The sequence below is a fragment of the Adiantum capillus-veneris genome, chromosome 26, assembly GCF_014529385.1.
Source record: "Adiantum capillus-veneris isolate H3 chromosome 26, ASM1452938v2, whole genome shotgun sequence".
NCBI lineage: Eukaryota > Viridiplantae > Streptophyta > Polypodiopsida > Polypodiales > Pteridaceae > Adiantum > Adiantum capillus-veneris.
In genome coordinates this window covers 24,901,735-24,919,158 of record NC_140956.1, presented here as the reverse complement: position 1 = coordinate 24,919,158, position 17,424 = coordinate 24,901,735, and the positions used below count along the sequence as shown (strand labels likewise).

Here is a 17,424-nt window from a genome sequence, read left to right as displayed (position 1 = left end):
AACAACTCATCACATCCATCCAGTGGCATGATGTAAAATTCTTAAGCATCTACATAGGACTGGATATGTAGGCGCAACTTTCCGATGATGGGTGTCACAGCCTCTGTATGGCCAGGACATGCCAAACCTGCCCATGCTGTATACCCCATCTCTTCAGGTCTGATTCCCAACTTTGAAGCCAATTCTGGGGAAATGAAGTTGGCTTTGGCACCTGGATCAAAGAAGATAAGCACTGTTTGATCCCTGACCTTTCCCCATGCTCTGCAAAGCTCACTTGCATCTGAATTTGGCTTGTTGCCCACCATATCTGGCACTAGACCAGCCATGGACTTCTTTCCTTTCTTGTCCTCCTTGTCTTCAGAATCAGCTGGCCTTTTCTTTGTAGGACAATTGTAAGCAATGTGGCCAGGCTGCTCACAGATGAAGCATTGGTTCTCTGACCTCAGGACCTTCTTTTGCTCTTCCGACTTGCGAGGAAAACGTCTTTTCCATTTCTTTGCTGGTCCCTTTTCTGATTCAGCGGTAGCTTTGCCTTTCCCTGCGTTGGCTAGCTCCTGAGTCCCTTTAGGAACCTCATTGGGAACGTGCTTCTTCGTTGAATTTTTCTTGGCTGATCCTTCCTTGACGCCAGTATTGAATTCACAATCTTCTCCCTTGAGCAAACCATTGCCAGTGTTTGCTATCTCGATGAGCTGCGTCAAAGTAGTAACTTTGGTCTTCGTGCAGTACTTTCTCAATCCTTTGGGTAGGCCACAACAATATTTTTCAATCTGTTCTGTCAATGGCACAAACCTATAGGAAGTTACTGGAAGTAGGGCTTTCCAAAACTTCCGATTGTAGTCATCTAGATTCTTGCAAGTGGCAGCATTAAGCTGGTGCCATTCTGTCATGACATCTACTTCAAAGTCATCAGATAACCATGCTGCTGCAAAAATCTGCTTGAAGTAAACCTAGTCATACTGGAGGTAATGACGCGGACACATTTTCAAGTCCCAAAATAGCAGTTCCCTAAATTTTAGGAGATGCTGCCATTGTATCTTTCTAGGTCATTTGACCCCCTTTGTACACTGCAACCACACCCATAACTGAAATGTAGCCTCTGTAGCAAAGGATTCCACTTTGGCTAGTCAATGACCCCACTTTGGCTAACCATAGTCCTTGTCCAACCTTAGTGCTCTCTTGCCCTCAGGCCTGGACTCCCTCTGAACAGCTCCACACTAGCTATGCAAAGCAGGGCAGTTAGATTTCCCGAGGGGTGTTTCCAAAAAGTGAAAGTAAATAAATAATAAGAAAGAAATCAACAAAAAGGATATAGAGTAGTCACACGCTGGTGACACGCAAGGCAACCTCCTCTGTCCAGGAGTCCTCATGTATTTGTACGTAGCATGGCGGGTTGTGCGTGTCAGCAAAGAAGTGTACCACAATGTGTCTACATCTTGCCGCGTCTGGAGCAGTGTGACATGAAACGTTTCGTGGTTTCGCCCGTTTCGGGGTTTCGAGGTTTTGAAACGTTTCGTTTCAGGGCACAAAAATTATGAAACAGGTTTCGTAGAAATACATTTAAATAAAGATATAAAAATATTTATTTATTTATATATGCATGCATGCATGCATGGATGTATGTATGTAAGTATGTATCTATGTATGGATGGATGGATAGATTAAAGATTCATGTGTGTGTGTGTGTACATACGGACTAGTAAACTGGTTTTATTATGTACTCTTATTAGTGTTTATACACATACATATGCATATGTATAAGCACACGTGTATAATAGACATACAACATACATATACGTGTGTACATATATACATATATGTACGTATGTATATGTATGTACAATGTGCATAAAAGAGAGGCAATAGTGCAAAGAGAGTACAAAAAAATCTTTTTAAACTACTGAAATTAAAAAAAAAATCGCTAAATTTTTTCAAAAAATTGACTTTTTTTTTTTTCGGGCAGTTTCCCGTTTCGTGAGTTTCGTCGAAACGTTTCATCCGTTTCGGGGTTTCGAGGTTTCATACCTATGAAACGCGTTTTTATGTCACACTGGTCTGGAGGTGTCACTGAGAACTTGGCCAGCGGCCACAGAGTCTGTACCAGGTCTGTAACCCCCAGGTCTCGCATGTGGTGAGAGAACTCGAGGGCCTATGCTTGCAGTCACTCCAACATTGAGTCCAAAGTTCACTCAGGCTGGTATAGGGGAAAAGAGAAACCAATCGCTGAGTCCAAGGCCTCTATCCCTCTAGCTGCAAGGAACAGTACATGAACTCTGAAGCAAGCTGCCTCAAAGTATTGTGAAGGGTCGTCGAGAAAACGTGTGAAGTCGTAGGCAAAGAAGTCCCACCGACAATGAATGTCGAAGCTCGTCAGTCCACGAGAAATTGCTGCAAAGGGAGACGTCTGCACCAGAAGGGGCGTTCACAAGAAAGGCTGTATTTACTATTTCTCTCACCAAGCGACTCATGGAGGAAGGAAGCGGGGGGGGGGGGGGGGGGGGGCTGTCGAAGGTGAGGCTGAGGTGGAGGGTGGAGCTGGAACCTCGTCCTGCTGAAGAGGGTGGAAACGGTTCCCTACGGGAACCCACTGCTGCTGGCCTGAAGCCTGGGGACCACTCTGAGTGCCAGGCAGAGAGTCCCTTTGGGGTGGAGCATGAGCCTCCATCTGTGTCTACTGCTGTGAGTGCGGAGGATGACAAGAACCAGACGACTTCCGAGGAACTCCGACGGTGAAGGACAAGCCCTCAAGGTCGAGGCGCTAGCAGAAACCAAAGGCACCAGGGGAACGGTTGTGCGAGGAAGAAGCGGGAGGGGGGGGGGGGGGGGGGGGGGGGGAGTGGGGGCTGGAGGCAGCGAAGGGCAGCAGGAGGGAGGCTGGGGCGATGGGAGGGCAGCGTGAGCTGCGCAGGAAGGGAGACAGCAGCAGCGAGTGCCAGGTGGTTGTCACAAGTTAGTGACGTCTGTTGTCTAGGCTACATTTAATGGGTGTATTGGTAAGTTTTATGCATAATGCAAGTTTATTAACATAGTGTCTATCAAGATGAGCTGCATATGGCAAGACCAAATAGACTTCCATCAATATAGGCGTGCATCTGAAGTATCAAACCAGCACATCATTCATTCAACAAGGTTAGCCGATATGCTAGTTGTGTCTGTATGTCCATGTTCTGCTCTGTAACATATGAAGCTACGTAGATATGTAAAGGTCTTAAGTGGTATGGTGGCAGCATATGCTGTTGCGATGCTTGTTTATAGACATGTTTTAAGCAAGTTTTCTCTCTCTCTGTGCATATGCATTTATGCTATTGTAACGTGGCCCTCGTTTTGAGACAGATTCACACCAAACTTACAGTGGAAGATTGATGGTGATGCTAAATATTTGAAGGTTATCGAACCAGACACACGATCTGTGGCATTCCAAGGCTTCGTCTTCTATATTGGCTCAATATACTTGGTATTGAAGCAAACCTTTCCATGTCTCTTCCAGAAACCTTTTTGTTTCTTGAAAAGAGCTCTAAAAACCATGTCTGGCTTTCTATGCTTGGAGAACCCCTTGCTGATGTTTAGATCTTGTGCAGTATAATAATAAAGATATACTGCAGCTCCTTGTTGAAGCCTCAGGCGGAAGCGTATGTGCCATCACTGAAGTCTCAAGATCTAGGGTGCGTGCTACAGATATATGCTTATCTCTTAGAGTTGCAAGTTAAGGTGCAGATTTGGGGGATGAATCTGCATGTGAGCTTTTTCTGACCATATATCCCTTCGGTTCTAACTGTCAGGCATGTACCAGTTATGTATTTAATAGACATTGTGGACTTAGATTAAAGCATATTATAAGGATAAGAAAATCAAGCATGGTTAAATTATTTAAAAGGCTTAGTTGGCATTGAGTCAAGTGGCATTAGGTAAAAGATTTCTCTGAGTAGATAACAGGTATCTTTCTTGAGCTTTCTCAAAAGCAGATGAATGTTGATGGTGGCAGTCTGCGGAGGTGCTACAATGGTGGTCCACAAAAACTGTGCGCCTGATGAGTGTCATTACTCAAATGATGCAGAGTTTTGAGTGTGTACCCTCTGATATCAGCCTCTTAGCCGAATTAGCTCACGAAAAAAGCAGCCAGATTGGTTCGATACAGCCTGTAGGGTTGCGAATTGATCATTTACAAGCAGTGAGATGCACAATTGACCAGATGTGTACTTCTCTTCATAAAAGACTGAAAAGCAGCATTCAGGAATTCACCACTTCAAAACAATCCATGTTTTGGTAGCTAGAGTGCTCCCAAGGTAGACAATGACACCTTGTTGGCCCCGAAGATTGGTGCCTCTTGCAGTATTTCTTTATTCTTATTGAACTTGAGAATATCTGTAATCTTCTACAAGCTCTCCCACTTTTATTGGGCTGAAATTTCCCTACTCTAGCTCAATTTCACTAGCATATCGGCAGTAGAAGTCATCCGGGACAAGAACCCAAGTAACTGGTGATTTACCAAGTATTTTAGAGCACTGTTATGAACTTGGCGAGAATTTACAGCAGGCTGAATTCTCTGTTTTTGGCCTCTACATTGCACCAACACAGCTGTTTGACGATTCCCTAGCTTCCCTGAAGCTCTTGGACATTTAGGCATCAAAATTGACCAAAACCCTAAACGTGCGGAAAATTAAAGCAAGCTAAAAATCCCGACCCGGTAGATCTTGGGAGAGTCGCCCTTTGTTGCGATTGGAGTGGGACCTTGAGGAGTGGTTTTGGCGGTATCCTTTTGCTTTAGCTGATCACCCAGGGATCCCTTTTTTCCAGTACACAGCACGATTGGGGTGCCACATACTGGCTGCTCGGAGAGAGGCCCGTCCTACTGCAACAGGTCACCAGCAGGAGGAGGGTCTCACAATTGGTTCCTGAACGACTTTTGGGAGCGCTTGTGGGACAACAGTCAACCGAGGAGAGTCACCATGCTCCAATGGCTTGTCGCCCATCGAGCTACCGCAGTGGAGAGTTGGTTGGTCTACAGTGGCCACTCATGGGTTGTGCCACTTGTGACCGCCCACTTGAGTCACAAAGGCATTGTCTATGGGATTGCCCCATGGCGCATCAGGTTTGGCTTCGGATTCTACAGTTGATGCCAGCCCTGTCGTCAAATAGTCAATACACTTGGGATGCTACTGCTTTGTCCACCCTCACAGGCCCAGCACTTCGTTTTGAGCTGTCTTGAGCTAGCTGGATGATTGTGATACAGGAGGGCCGGCCTACACTCCAGCCTGTCAGAGAGCTTACGCCCCAGGAGTGGAACAGTGATAGAGAGATTTGTTGGGAGCTTATCTGCAACCCGACTCTCTGGTTCATATAGAGAGCCCGTTGCTTTTGCATCTTCGAGGCTTGCCCCATCCAATCGGTGGAGACTATACGAGATATATGCTGAGCTGATCCATACACTTCGAGGTCAGTTCGAGAGTTCGCAAGGCAGCTCCGGCCGTATGTGGGAGCGTTGCGAGGCATTCCTACGACTTTGGCATCCAGGGCCTTTCTAAACCATGGTCCATGGGGCTCCTAGATGGCACTACCAGCCACCTGTGTGGTTGTTTCCTCCTCCCATATCTTGATTTAGCTGCCATTGTCCATATCTCACTTTTTCATTGGGAGAGTCTCCCCTCACGCTGATGTAGCCCCCTTTTTTCGGGGCAGTTTGTAGCCCAATGGGCAGCTTTATTAACATGGGCCCCCTAGATGGCACTACTGGCCACCTGTGTGGTTGTTTCCTCCTCCCATAGCCGCATTGTACATATCTCACTTTTCATCGGGAGAGTCTCCCCTCACGCTGATGTAGCCCCCTTTTTCGGGGCAGTTTGTAGCCCAATGGGAAGCTTTATTAACTAATAAAAGGATCTTTTTCTTGGAAAGAAAAAACCTTAACCCACCAACTTAAAGAACTTGTGGAGCACAGACCAAGAGGCCGAAAATCCTAAAGGTCAGAATCTTGACCTCTGGATGAGATTTCCTTAAATTGCATTGACATATTGATGTGATAGGCTATACAGAATTCGGTGTTTTGCTGTGCAGGGGATGACGTGGCAGAATGTACGGATTTCCGTGTTTTGCGCTGCTGGCTGTTTGGGCAGTTTACATGTGCTTTTATGAGTAGGAGTTTTTGGGTTGTAGTGCTTTTGGATTAGGTGCTTTTGAGGCTCTGCTTTTGGGCATTCCCTGTATTGTATATATGAGCAGCGTCTCCGACGCGGCGTTGCTTCCTTGTAGAGGATGCAAGAGTTGCGTCCAGTTAGTCCCTGATTGGAGGAGCAGTTGCAGCAGGCTCGCCAGAAGCTTGCCAGCACAGAGGAGAGGCGCCCTTAGTTTGCTTTCCATCGAGAGGCATCTCAGTGGACCCACGTGGGTGACAGTGACGGGGCGTTCTTTGAGACAGTGGGATCCCGGCATGCGCACGCCAGTGTCAGCCAGTTGAGGAGGCTTGACGGGTCAGCTGCTTCAGAGCCAGAGGACATGCGTGTAGTTGCTACTGACTTTTACCGGGAGTTGTTGTCAGCAGAGCCTCAATCAGGGCACCAGGATTCATGCAGAGAGCAGGTTTGGGCACAGATGCCGTGTCTTGTGACTGAGGAGATGCGCCAGAGGCTTGAGTTGCCTCTTCAGCTAGAGGAGCTCCACGCGGCCCTCAGAGCACTTCCCTGTGGTAGGTGTCCAGGTGAGGATGGTTTGACTCCCAACTTTTTCTTAGAGTACAAGGACATGCTTGGCTCAGGTCTCTGCAACGCTTTTCAACACATCGTACACATAGGAGAGATGCCAGACAGCATGAATGAGGGCTTGATTTACCTCATTCCCAAGGACGGTGGCTCCTTGGATGAGATTCGACAGTGGCGGCCCATCACCATCCTCAACTCAGCCTACAAAATTCTTGCCAAGGCTCTGAGAGGATTCAGCCAGTTCTAGAGAGCATTATACATGGACACAGACAAAAGGAGCGTAGTATCCTTGACAACATATTTACTTTTTGGGAGGCATCCGCCTTCGCTCGCCTCCGTGGTGAGGATCTGGTGATACTTCTTCTTGATTTTGAGAAGGCCTACGATAGAGTTGAGTGGGACTTTTTGGAGGGCACACTACGTAGGATGGGCTTCTCTGATGCTTGGATCAGAGGTGTGTCAGCTCTTTACAGACGCGCACACAGTCAGGTGCTTTTGGCAGGTGGTAGAGGAGACCGTTTCATGCTCACACGTTCAGTCAGACAGGGCTGCCCTCTTGTCCCCTGCCTTTTTCTGTTCTATGTTGAGGTGATGAGCAGATCTTTGGTTTCACAGCAGGTTGGTCTACGTGGCTTAGCGCTCCCTATTCGGGGCGACGAGCTATTGGATGTTGAGTTTGCAGACGACTCAGTTTTGTACTTGGAGGGCCAGGAGGCCAACTTGCACAGGTGTGAGTAGGCTCTTGAGACTTTTTGTTGTGTATCAGGCGATCAAGTGGAGAAAGACAGTGGCTTTCTTGGTTGACAGTGCTCCTACGCCTGATTGGCTGCCAGGTGAGGGTTTCAGATGGATCTCCCCAGGGACTGTAGTTCGATACTTGGGCTGTCAGGTTGGCTTGGACTTGTCTCCTTAGCAGCAGATTGCTCCCCTTCTCCTGTCCATCAGGAGGAAGCTGCTACATTGGAGCTCAACACGACTCTCTTTGGCAGGCAGAGTTGTAGTGGCCAATTAGGTGTTGTTGGCTACTATGTGGTACATTACATCTTGTTGGATCTTTTCGAGTTCCTGCATCAGCCAGGTAGAGAGGCCGATCAGCAATTTCCTTTGGTCAGGGCGAGACACTCAGATAGCCTGGGCCAAAGTGGCCTGGCAGATCATCAGTCTACCTTGTTCTCAGGGGGGGTTGGGGATCATAGACCCAACACAGCAGAGCAGAGCCCTTCTTTTGAAGTTTGTTGTCAGAGGTTTGCTTCCAAGGGAGGAGCCCTGGAAGGAGTTTTTGCTTTAGTGGCTTAGAGCTAGAGTGCCTCAGGCTGGAGGCCCTTGGAGACCTTCGATCAGATGGATTTTTGCAGATTTGCGCAAAGTTGGCGTGAGCAGGAGACTTGAGGACCGTTTTGCTGTGAGTCTGCTCCGCTCATGGGAGCAGCTGCGGAGAGGCTTGGAGCAGCATCAACCTACTTGCACGAGGAGCACCTGAGACAGCTCCTTGTTTGGATCTCCATGGTTAGCACTCAGAGAGGCCACTGGGTTGATAGTAGGCCTCATGTTTCTTGGGGTCTCATGGCAAAGGGTCCAACACACACTTTAGGTGACTGGCTACAACTCTCAGGCTTGTCAGAGAAGCTTCAGAGCATCTAGCTACAGGGCATGAGAGGGGTGCAAAGTATGTGTCACGGCATCACAGAGGCAGCACCAGCTGAGTGGCTCACACCTCTCGAGTCAGCAGCGCCCGTATGGATGGGGGCCTTCACGCGATTGGAGGTCCTCATCGCAGTTCAGGCTTGTTCAGAGACTGTACCTACCCTGTATTTCGAGTTACAGGTGATGAGCGCGGAGTGGTGTGTGCAAGTGATAGAGCACACGAGGAAGTGCAGGGTGTGTACAAAGAGAAGTGGCGATAGCCTGCAGGAGAGAGGGCGCTACAGGTCGAAGAAGGGAGAGAGAGAGCGCTACTCGTTGGATGGGAGAATAAGTGAGTGAGTTAAAAAACTCACATTCCCTTTATTAATATGTATAGGACTAATTTAACGTTAGTGGCCAAGTTCACATTGAACTTGGCCAAAGGTTAGTAACCTTTAAAATATACATTAAAGGGGGACCATTTGGGCCTTCAACCCAACAACCTCCCATTTAAAGGCATAAATGGCGCCTTTAAGCTACGTGACTCCCACCATCTCTATGCATAGATGATGTTGTGCTTTGGATAAGCACTTAGTGAGAGCATCTTTTGGATTTTGTGATGTATGGACCTTAACCAATGTAATAAGGCCACCCTCAAGCACTTCTCGTATGAAGTGATACCGCACATCAATATGCATTGTGCGTGCATGAAACGTTGCATTCTTTGCCAGGCATATGGCACTTTGGCTATCACAACCAAGCATAGGTGCCTTGGCAGGCAAACCAAACTCACTGCATAGGCGTGCTAACCAAATAGCTTCTTTAGAAGCCTCAGTGGTTGAAATATATTCAGCCTCTGTCGTAGACAATGCAACAATCTTTTGCAATCTAGAACACCATGAAACAACACCTCCCGCAAGAGTAAACACATAGCCACTTGTGGATTTCCGTGTATCCACATCACCAGCCATGTCAGAGTCACAAAATTCGTGCAACTCCATTGGTCCTTTACCATAGCAGAGGCATTTGTTTTTAGTCCCTTTCAAGTACCTCATAATGGACTTCACTGCATCCCAATGCAACCTGCCTGGATTAGCCATAAACCGGCTCACAACTCCCACTGCATGGGCTATGTCAGGCCTAGTAGCAACCATAGCATACATAAGTGAACCACAAGCTGAAGCGTAAGGCACACTTTGCATGTCATTGGCTTCTTCCTTTGACTTGGAACAATCATCCTTGGAGATCTTGACATGGCACGCCAAGAGGCTTTGCTTCAGCCATGTCAAATCTGTCTAGCACCTTTTCAATGTACTTTTCTTGCGACAAATACAATAGGCGCTTGTCGCTTTGCCTTGTAACACGCACTCCAAGTATATGTTCAGCTGCCCCAAGGTCTTTCATTGAAAATGCAGATTTCAGCTGTCCTTTAAGAGCATCAACAGTGATTCTTTTCTTTGTAGCTATCAACATATCATCAACATAGAGCACAAGAATGATAGGGCTGCCATCCTCATCACGTTTGGTATACAAACAATGGTCTGCATGGCTTCTTTTGTAACCATGTTTAAGCATGAAGTGATCAAACTTCTTGTACCACTGTCTACATGATCGTTTCAGCCCATACAAGCTTCTATTGAGCATACATACCATATGTTCCTTGCCAGAAATAACAAAACCCTCGGGTTGCTTCATGTAAAGCTCTTCTTCCACATCACCATGCAAAAAAGCGGTATGTATATCCATTTGGTCCATTTCCAAGTTAAGAGCAGCCACTATGGCAAACAATACACGCAAAGTGGTCATCTTCACAACAAGAGAGAACACTTCTTGAAAGTCTATGCCCTTGGTTTGAACATATCCCTTTGCAACTATCCTTGCCTTATACTTGGGTTTTGCATCAACTGCCTTGATTTTATACACCCATTTGTTAGGAATAGCCTTCCTTCCTTTAGGCAATTCCACCAAATCCCAAGTATGATTAGCATGCAAAGCTTTAATCTCTTCCTGCATAGCAAGCTCCCACTTGTTGCTGTGCTCACATGTCTTTGCCTCTATATACGTAAGAGGCTCTCCGTCATCTGTCAACATAATGTAATGCAAAGAGGGATCATATCTGCTCATAGGCCGTCTTTGACGAGTAGACCGCCTCACCCAATGATCCACATGATCCGGCAATGGGTTTACATCAGGTGGCATGATAAAATCATCAACAATGGGCTGCTGTACATCATTTTCAGCATTGTTTCTTGGCTGCAAATGCCCTTCAGGAGCCTCAATTTGCTACCCAACATCATCTGGCTCAAACACCACTGGATCATCTACATTTTCAGCCATATGTGGTGCATCCTGAGGGTCAAAAATAGGCCTAACAGGTGGCTGGTCATGCTGAAATTTGACCCTTTTATGGTCATGCTTTGAGGCACAATTGTTTTGAAGCAGCCTTGCCTCATTAAAAACAACATCCCGGCTGCGTACAACCCTTTTGAGCTGAGGTAACCAAATCTTGTAACCCATTTCGTCTTCTTCACCATATCCCATGAAAAGGCCTTTAATAGACTTGGCATCTAGTTTACTCCCCATGAAAAGGCCTTTAATAGACTTGGCATCTAGTTTACTCCTTAACTCAGGTCTAACATGCACAAAAGTCTTGGAACCAAAAATGCGTAAGTGATCATATGAAGCAGGCTTGCCAGAACAAACCTCTTTAGGGATGTCACCTTTCAAAGACATGTGAGGGGATCGATTACATATATGCACTGCAGTTTTCAAAGCTTCTCTCCAAAATCCATGAGAGAGATTAGCTGTGGACAGCATGTATCTTACCCTCTCACAAAGTGTCCTATTGAATCTTTCAACCACATCATTAGAAGAGGGGCTGTATGGCACAGTAAGCTCCCTCTTAATGCCCAAATTTTCACAAAACTTGTTAATTCAGCACTTGTGAACTCCCCCCCATTATCCGTACGCAAGCATTTTAGCTTTCTACCTGTTTGGGTGGTCACAAATGCATGAAATTTCTTAAACGTACAAAGGCTTCATCTTTAGACTTAAGCAAATAAACCCAAATTTTCCTAGAATGATCATCAACAAAGGAGACAAAATAGCATGCACCTCCCATAGACTTAGTAGGCATGCTACATACATCAGAATGTACAAGATTAAGCACACTAGATTTACGAGAGACACCAGAGTAATAAGAATGCTTTACTTGCTTGCCATATTGACATTCATTACAAAAGTCAAGCTTTGTGCCTTTAGCATCAAGCTTGTTCAAAGTACAAAGTTTAGAAAGGCCCTTTTGGCTCATATGGCCAAGCCTCTTGTGCCACAACTCCATGTGAGAGTTAATTTCAGCCAATGCAATAAACTTGCCCAACACGGCCTTTCCATGCATGCAGTAAAGTGCCCCTTTCTTTGTGCCCTTTACAATCAGCCTTGAGCCTTTAGTCATTTTCCATGATCCTCTCTCAAACAAGATACTGTAACGGTGCATATCCATCTGACCAACAAAAAGCAAACTCTTCTTAATTCTCGGCACATATCTAACATCATGCAAGACAAGCTCATTTGTGCCATCTATGGAGAGATGCACAGTGCCAATACTCTCAATGGAACATGTATGATTGTTTCCAAGGTATACATGGCTACACTTGCCTGCATCAAAAGCAGAGAAACACTCCTTGATAGGAGTCACATGAAATGAAGCACCAAAATTAACAATCCAAGTCTGGGATAATGCATCATTGACAGTCAACAAAGCAACAATAAGATCACTCTTGGTGATCTGCATGTCTTGTGAATGAACATTTAGAGAGGCATCAATGTCATAAGCATCATCATCTGACAAAGTGGCACACAAGATGTCCTCTACATCTGATAGCTCCTCAATCACAACACTAGAAGTCACATTGGTCTTCTCTTTGTCCTTTCAGCTATCCTGTGCATCTGTCTTGGCTTCCTTCTTCTCTTTCTTTTTGTCTCCGCCATTCTTTTTCCGTTCTAACTCGGCTTTATAGTACCTGCAATCGGGTTTCTTGTGACCTTTCCTGCCACACTGATAGCAAGTCACATCACCCTTGCCTTTGTTGGCATTTCCCCTTTCCTTACTTTTACTCTTACTCCTTTGTGCATATACATTCTTCTTTTCTGTCCTGCCTCTAACATGTTGGCAGAGCTGCCTCCCTCTCCACTTGCTTTCCTCCTGATTTCCTCATTCAAGGTAGAACCCCTAACACCATCAAAGGTCAAATTGGGGTTATTGGACAATGAAACCACCAATGTTTTCCATGACTCAGGTAAGGTCATAAGCAAAAAGATAGCTTTCAGCTTATCATCAAAAGGAGGCAAGCCTGAATCATCCTGTAACTGCGACAAAGTACCTGCGAACAACGACAAGTGCTCTGCAGCGCTCTTGGACTCATCTAGTTGCATGCCAACAAGTTTTCGTATCAAATGCACTTGGTTAACAGGCGTTGTATTCTCATACATTCCTTTTAACTTCTCCCACACATCAAAAGCAGAGACTGTCTCATCGGTCATGGCCATTTAAATGTATGTAACAGCCTTCTTGTTCAGGCTTACCCATACTTCATCCGTCATATTCTGTGGCTTTACCTGTTCAAGTGCCCCTTCACCATCCTTAAGAAATAGGATTCCCTGGATCTTATCTTTCCAAAGGTCGAAACCTGTTCCATCGAACCTCCTAATCTCGAACAGATTCTTCACATCCGAAGAAGATGAGGCCATAGTTGTACGAATAAGAGGGCTAATACGCTGAATTTTTGGGCAAAATGCACAAAAACCGGAGTATAGCCTCACAAAGGTGTGCACTGCAGCTCCAAATGGTCACAGGAGAAATTTGGGGCAAAATAGGTCGATTTAGGCACAACAAAACAATTTCTGAAATTTATACGCAGGAAATTTTAGCGAGCGAATTTGTGCTCAAAAACAACAATTTTAGTTGTTTTTAGCCTCATAGAACATACATAAGACTAATGCACAGCCTTTAGAAGCATGTAAGAGCAAAAGTCTCAATTTGTAGCATCAAATTGCACGAAATTGAGCCACAAATAGTCATACATAGCCAAAATTTGTCAAGCGTGCGTAGATTACATCAATTTGCACTTTCCCCAATGTAGTCGCATCATAAAAACACTTGCAAAAACCTGCGTAAATCTGAAATTTGCTGAAAACACTTGTTTTAGGACCTGTTTTTCGACAATTTCAGTGTTTTCGGGTAGCGGGGACTTAGCAAAGATGTTCTCACACCTTAATACATCATTTCCAAAACCTGTATTTTGCTGTCATAACCTGTAATTTGCTGGTTTTGACCTAATTTCAGCCTGTTTTAGGTCAATTTGACTTGCCGGGAGCTCTCTAGTGTCCGGGGACGAGTCCTTTGGCGATGAAATTGCAAAATCTCACGTGAAAGTTGACCTCCTTGGCTGAAAATCAGCGTTTGTAGGTTTGGGAGCAAATCCTAATTGGGCTTTGAACCAGTTGATGAGCACGGAGCGGTTTGTGCAAGTGATAGAACACGTGAGGAAGTGCAGGGTGTGTGCAGAGAGAAGTGGCGATAGCCTCCAGGAGAGAGGGCGCTACAGGTCGAAGAAGGGAGAGAGAGAGCGTTACTCGTTGGATGGGGGAATAAGTGAGTGAGTTAAAAAACTCACATTCCCTTTATTAATATGTATAGGACCAATTTAATGTTAGTGGCCAAGTTCAATGTGAACTTGGCCAAAGGTCAGTAACCTTTAAAATATACATTAAAGGGGGCCATTTGGGCCTGTAACCTAACAACAGGGTGAGGGACGTTTCAGTAGAGGCCCCACAGGTTGCAGAGTGTTGTTTTCAGAGGATTCGAGTTGTGGGCATCTCTGGGAGGAGATGTGCCATAGATCTTGACCCAGTAGCTCTTGAGACTGGCCATTGGAGACTGTGGGCTTGGGATTGTTGTCCAGTGGCACGAGTGCAATAAGATCCTGGAGAGTGGTTTTGGAGGGACTCTTCCTCTTCAGTCGACCATCCAGGTGTCCCTTTCTTTTAGTACACTGTTCGAGTGGGACGTCACATATAGGAAGCACGGAGAGAGACTTGTCCTGCTGCAACACCTCATTGGCAAGAGGAGGGTCTCATAGCTGAGTTCTTGTCAGCTTTTTGGGCGAGTTTGTGGGACGCCAGGCAGCCGCGGCGAGTCATGTTGTTCCAGTGGCTGGTTGCATAGAGCTACAACAATGGGGAGTAGGCTTGTACACAGTGGTTTCCCGGCAGCATGTGCAGCTTGTGACCACCCCTTGGAGAGTCAGCGTCATTGTCTTTGAGATTTCCCTATGGCACAACAGGTTTGTCTTCGGGTCCTTCCGCTGATGCTAGTTCTTTCCAGTGTACGACGGTACACTTGGAAGGCAGCTGCTTGGTCCACTCACAGGCCCTGCACTACAGTTTGAGCTATCCTCCACCAGCAGGATGATAGTGATACAGGGGGGTCGGCCTACACTCCAGCCTGCTACAGAGCTTACCCCACAGGAGTGGTGCAGTGAGAGAGAGGGGTGTTGGGAGCTTGTCTGTGGCCTGACACTTTGGTTCATCTGGCGGGCCCGTTGCTTCCGCATGTTCGAGGCTCGCCTTGTGCCACCAGCGGAGACCGCTCGAGATTTTTGGTTGGAGGTGATCCATACTCTCAGGGGTCAGTCCGAGAGACTTCAGGATAGCTCCGACCCCATGCGGGAGCGCAGAGAGGAGCTTCAACTCTGGCACCCTGGGCCTTTTTTCACCATGGTCAGGGGTGAGCTTAGCTAGCACTACCGTCCACCTGTGTGGCTTTTTTCTCCTCCCATCTCTTGATTTAGCCTCATTGTAGATATGTTGTTTTTTCATTGGGAGAGTCTCCCCTTATGAGTTTGTAACCCTGTCTAGTAGAGGTGGTTGTAGCTCTATGGGCAGTTTCATTAACTAATAGAAGGATCTTTTTCTATAATAAAAGAAAGATGTCATTACTGCTTGGAATCATCTGAGAATGACTAAGAAAGACACCATGGATGTCTGCTGCAAGAGGTTTTGAGATACTTATCTGCCAGTGTTCTTGTTTCGGAGGGTCACATTGAAGGACCAGATTGAGCGGTTTTTGTTGGGGCTTGCCAAAAGAGACTCGAGAGTATTGTCCAATGTCTGCAACTGAAGTCTGACTCTATTTAGAGACTTATGGGACATGGCAAGCAAGGTTTTGGAATGCATGTAGGCTCATTGACTTATCGTACGGATAGGCTAGTGTCCACCTCAATAGGTGAAGAGTTTTCGAGTGAAGAGCATGAACCAAGGGAACTGAACGAAAGTTCATCAGAAGATTTCGGAGAAGAAAGGGACTTAGATGATAGTGCATTTGAGGGTTCCGACGAAGAAGGGAATCAACTGTTGGTTCATTAGAGAATTCTGACGATTGAGGTGCCAATGGACAGCAGAGGCCAGCGTTACCAACATGTCACATGCACAAGAAAAGAACAGAAAGGTAAGCTAGGTCCATCGGATAATTTGGTCAAGGGTACTTTTTGGCCCTCGATGCAAAGTGGATGGAGGAGGACAACATTGCAAATTCTTTTCAGAGATAGCTGTACCTTGAAGCTTTTGGAATATTAGCAGTGTCTATGCCAAAAGTTACCGATTAGCAGGTTGAATCCTCAATTCTAGCCAATTCCTGTCTAGCCTGCTGCATCTGCGTCTCCAACCATGCACTATCTGGATGTTGCTCCTGCATCGTTTGCAAGGAAACAATGCCTGCTCAAAGAGGCTTCTCCTCCTCTTGGACTGCAACCAAGCGAGCTGCAGACTTCTGGAGGAAAAAGCGACTAAGCTCAGCTAGTCTAGAGGCCACCCTACCAGCAAGGGTGTCCTTCCTGTCCAAGCTCTCTTTCCAAAGTGCCTCCACACGCTCTCGAAGCTCGGGATCCAACAAGATCCTCTCAAGGATGCGAATCATCGCCCCCCTCCTCCTCTGTCTGTTTGCCATAGTGAGAATCACTGGTGCATGGTCGGAAAAAGTAGTCCTTGCCAGGATGCAAACATATCTCCCCATGTCACAAAAGTGGTCACTGGCGTAGAAGCGATCTATCCGAGATAGATTCACTCCTCCTACTCTATGGTTAGAGCGAGAGAAAGACAAGCTGTCTGGGGGCCTCACAAAGCCTAAGTGCTACCAAACATCAGAAACCTTCAGAGTCATACATAGCCGCGCCCCATGCACAGTATCACGGCCACCTCCAATCCTGTCAGAGGGGTCCTCCAACATGCTTGAAGTTCCCCCCAACACACCATTGCTCTGCATGCGGCAAAGACTCAACAACATGAGACCAAAACTCTGCTCGAGCACTTACCACATTGGGCGCATAGATGTTGAGGAAACCCATGAGGCAATCTTGAACCTGCATAGTAATCCACTGAGTTCTGCCTGGAATAATAATACCTTTGCCCACAATGGCCTGTTGCCATGAGTCCGCAATAGTCATACATACCCCTCCTTGGATACCCTTAATTTCAAATGCAACTGACCAAAATGTCTCATAGCAACCACACAAAATCTGACCACATCATCTAATGGGGCTCTCACAAAGATGATGCTTCTATAGCATAAGAAGATCAATCGCACCACCCACAAGGCATCGCTGAAGCTCTTGACGCAACCGACCCCTCTGACGTTGAAATTCGGGCCCTCCTAATTCCTGCACATTCCATGAGATGATCCTCATGGAGTCGGTGAGAAAAAACAGATGCTGCAGCAGCAGCCAACCTCACTATCTTTGAGGCCGGTTTGGATGGAGAGTAATCCGCATCCGAGCGACCTCTAGACAAACGCATCTGAAGTGACTGTCCCACCCAAGTCCCAAGCCGAGCGTGCAGTCCGTATGGCTACATCCTTTGTCCAAGAATCCTCATGTACATATACATAGCAAGGGGGGCTCTTGAGTGTCAGCAAACAAGTGCACCACAATGTGCTGGCAACCTGTTGCATCCGGCAGCGTCACACTAAACTTGGCGAAAGGCCAAAGTGTCTGTATCATTTCTGTCACACCCAGTCGCCAAGTCCCCTGTGTGGTGTGAGAACTCAATAGCCTGG

General features: G+C 46.5%; 1 protein-coding gene across 3 annotated transcripts in view; it reads left to right on the top strand.

Annotated features, from left to right (window-relative positions):
- The window catches only part of NBS1 (nijmegen breakage syndrome 1), a 144,625-nt gene that overhangs the window by 92,880 nt on the left and 34,321 nt on the right, over nt 1–17,424 (top strand). For 2 of the 3 annotated variants that reach the window (XM_086501168.1, XM_086501169.1), the window contains exons 7-8: nt 3,334–3,454; nt 3,579–3,662. In XM_086501168.1, the coding sequence (XP_086357294.1) occupies nt 3,334–3,454; nt 3,579–3,662 (205 nt within the window). The remainder of the gene's footprint in view (nt 1–3,333; nt 3,455–3,578; nt 3,663–17,424) is intronic. The other variant, XM_086501170.1, reaches the window with a different exon arrangement.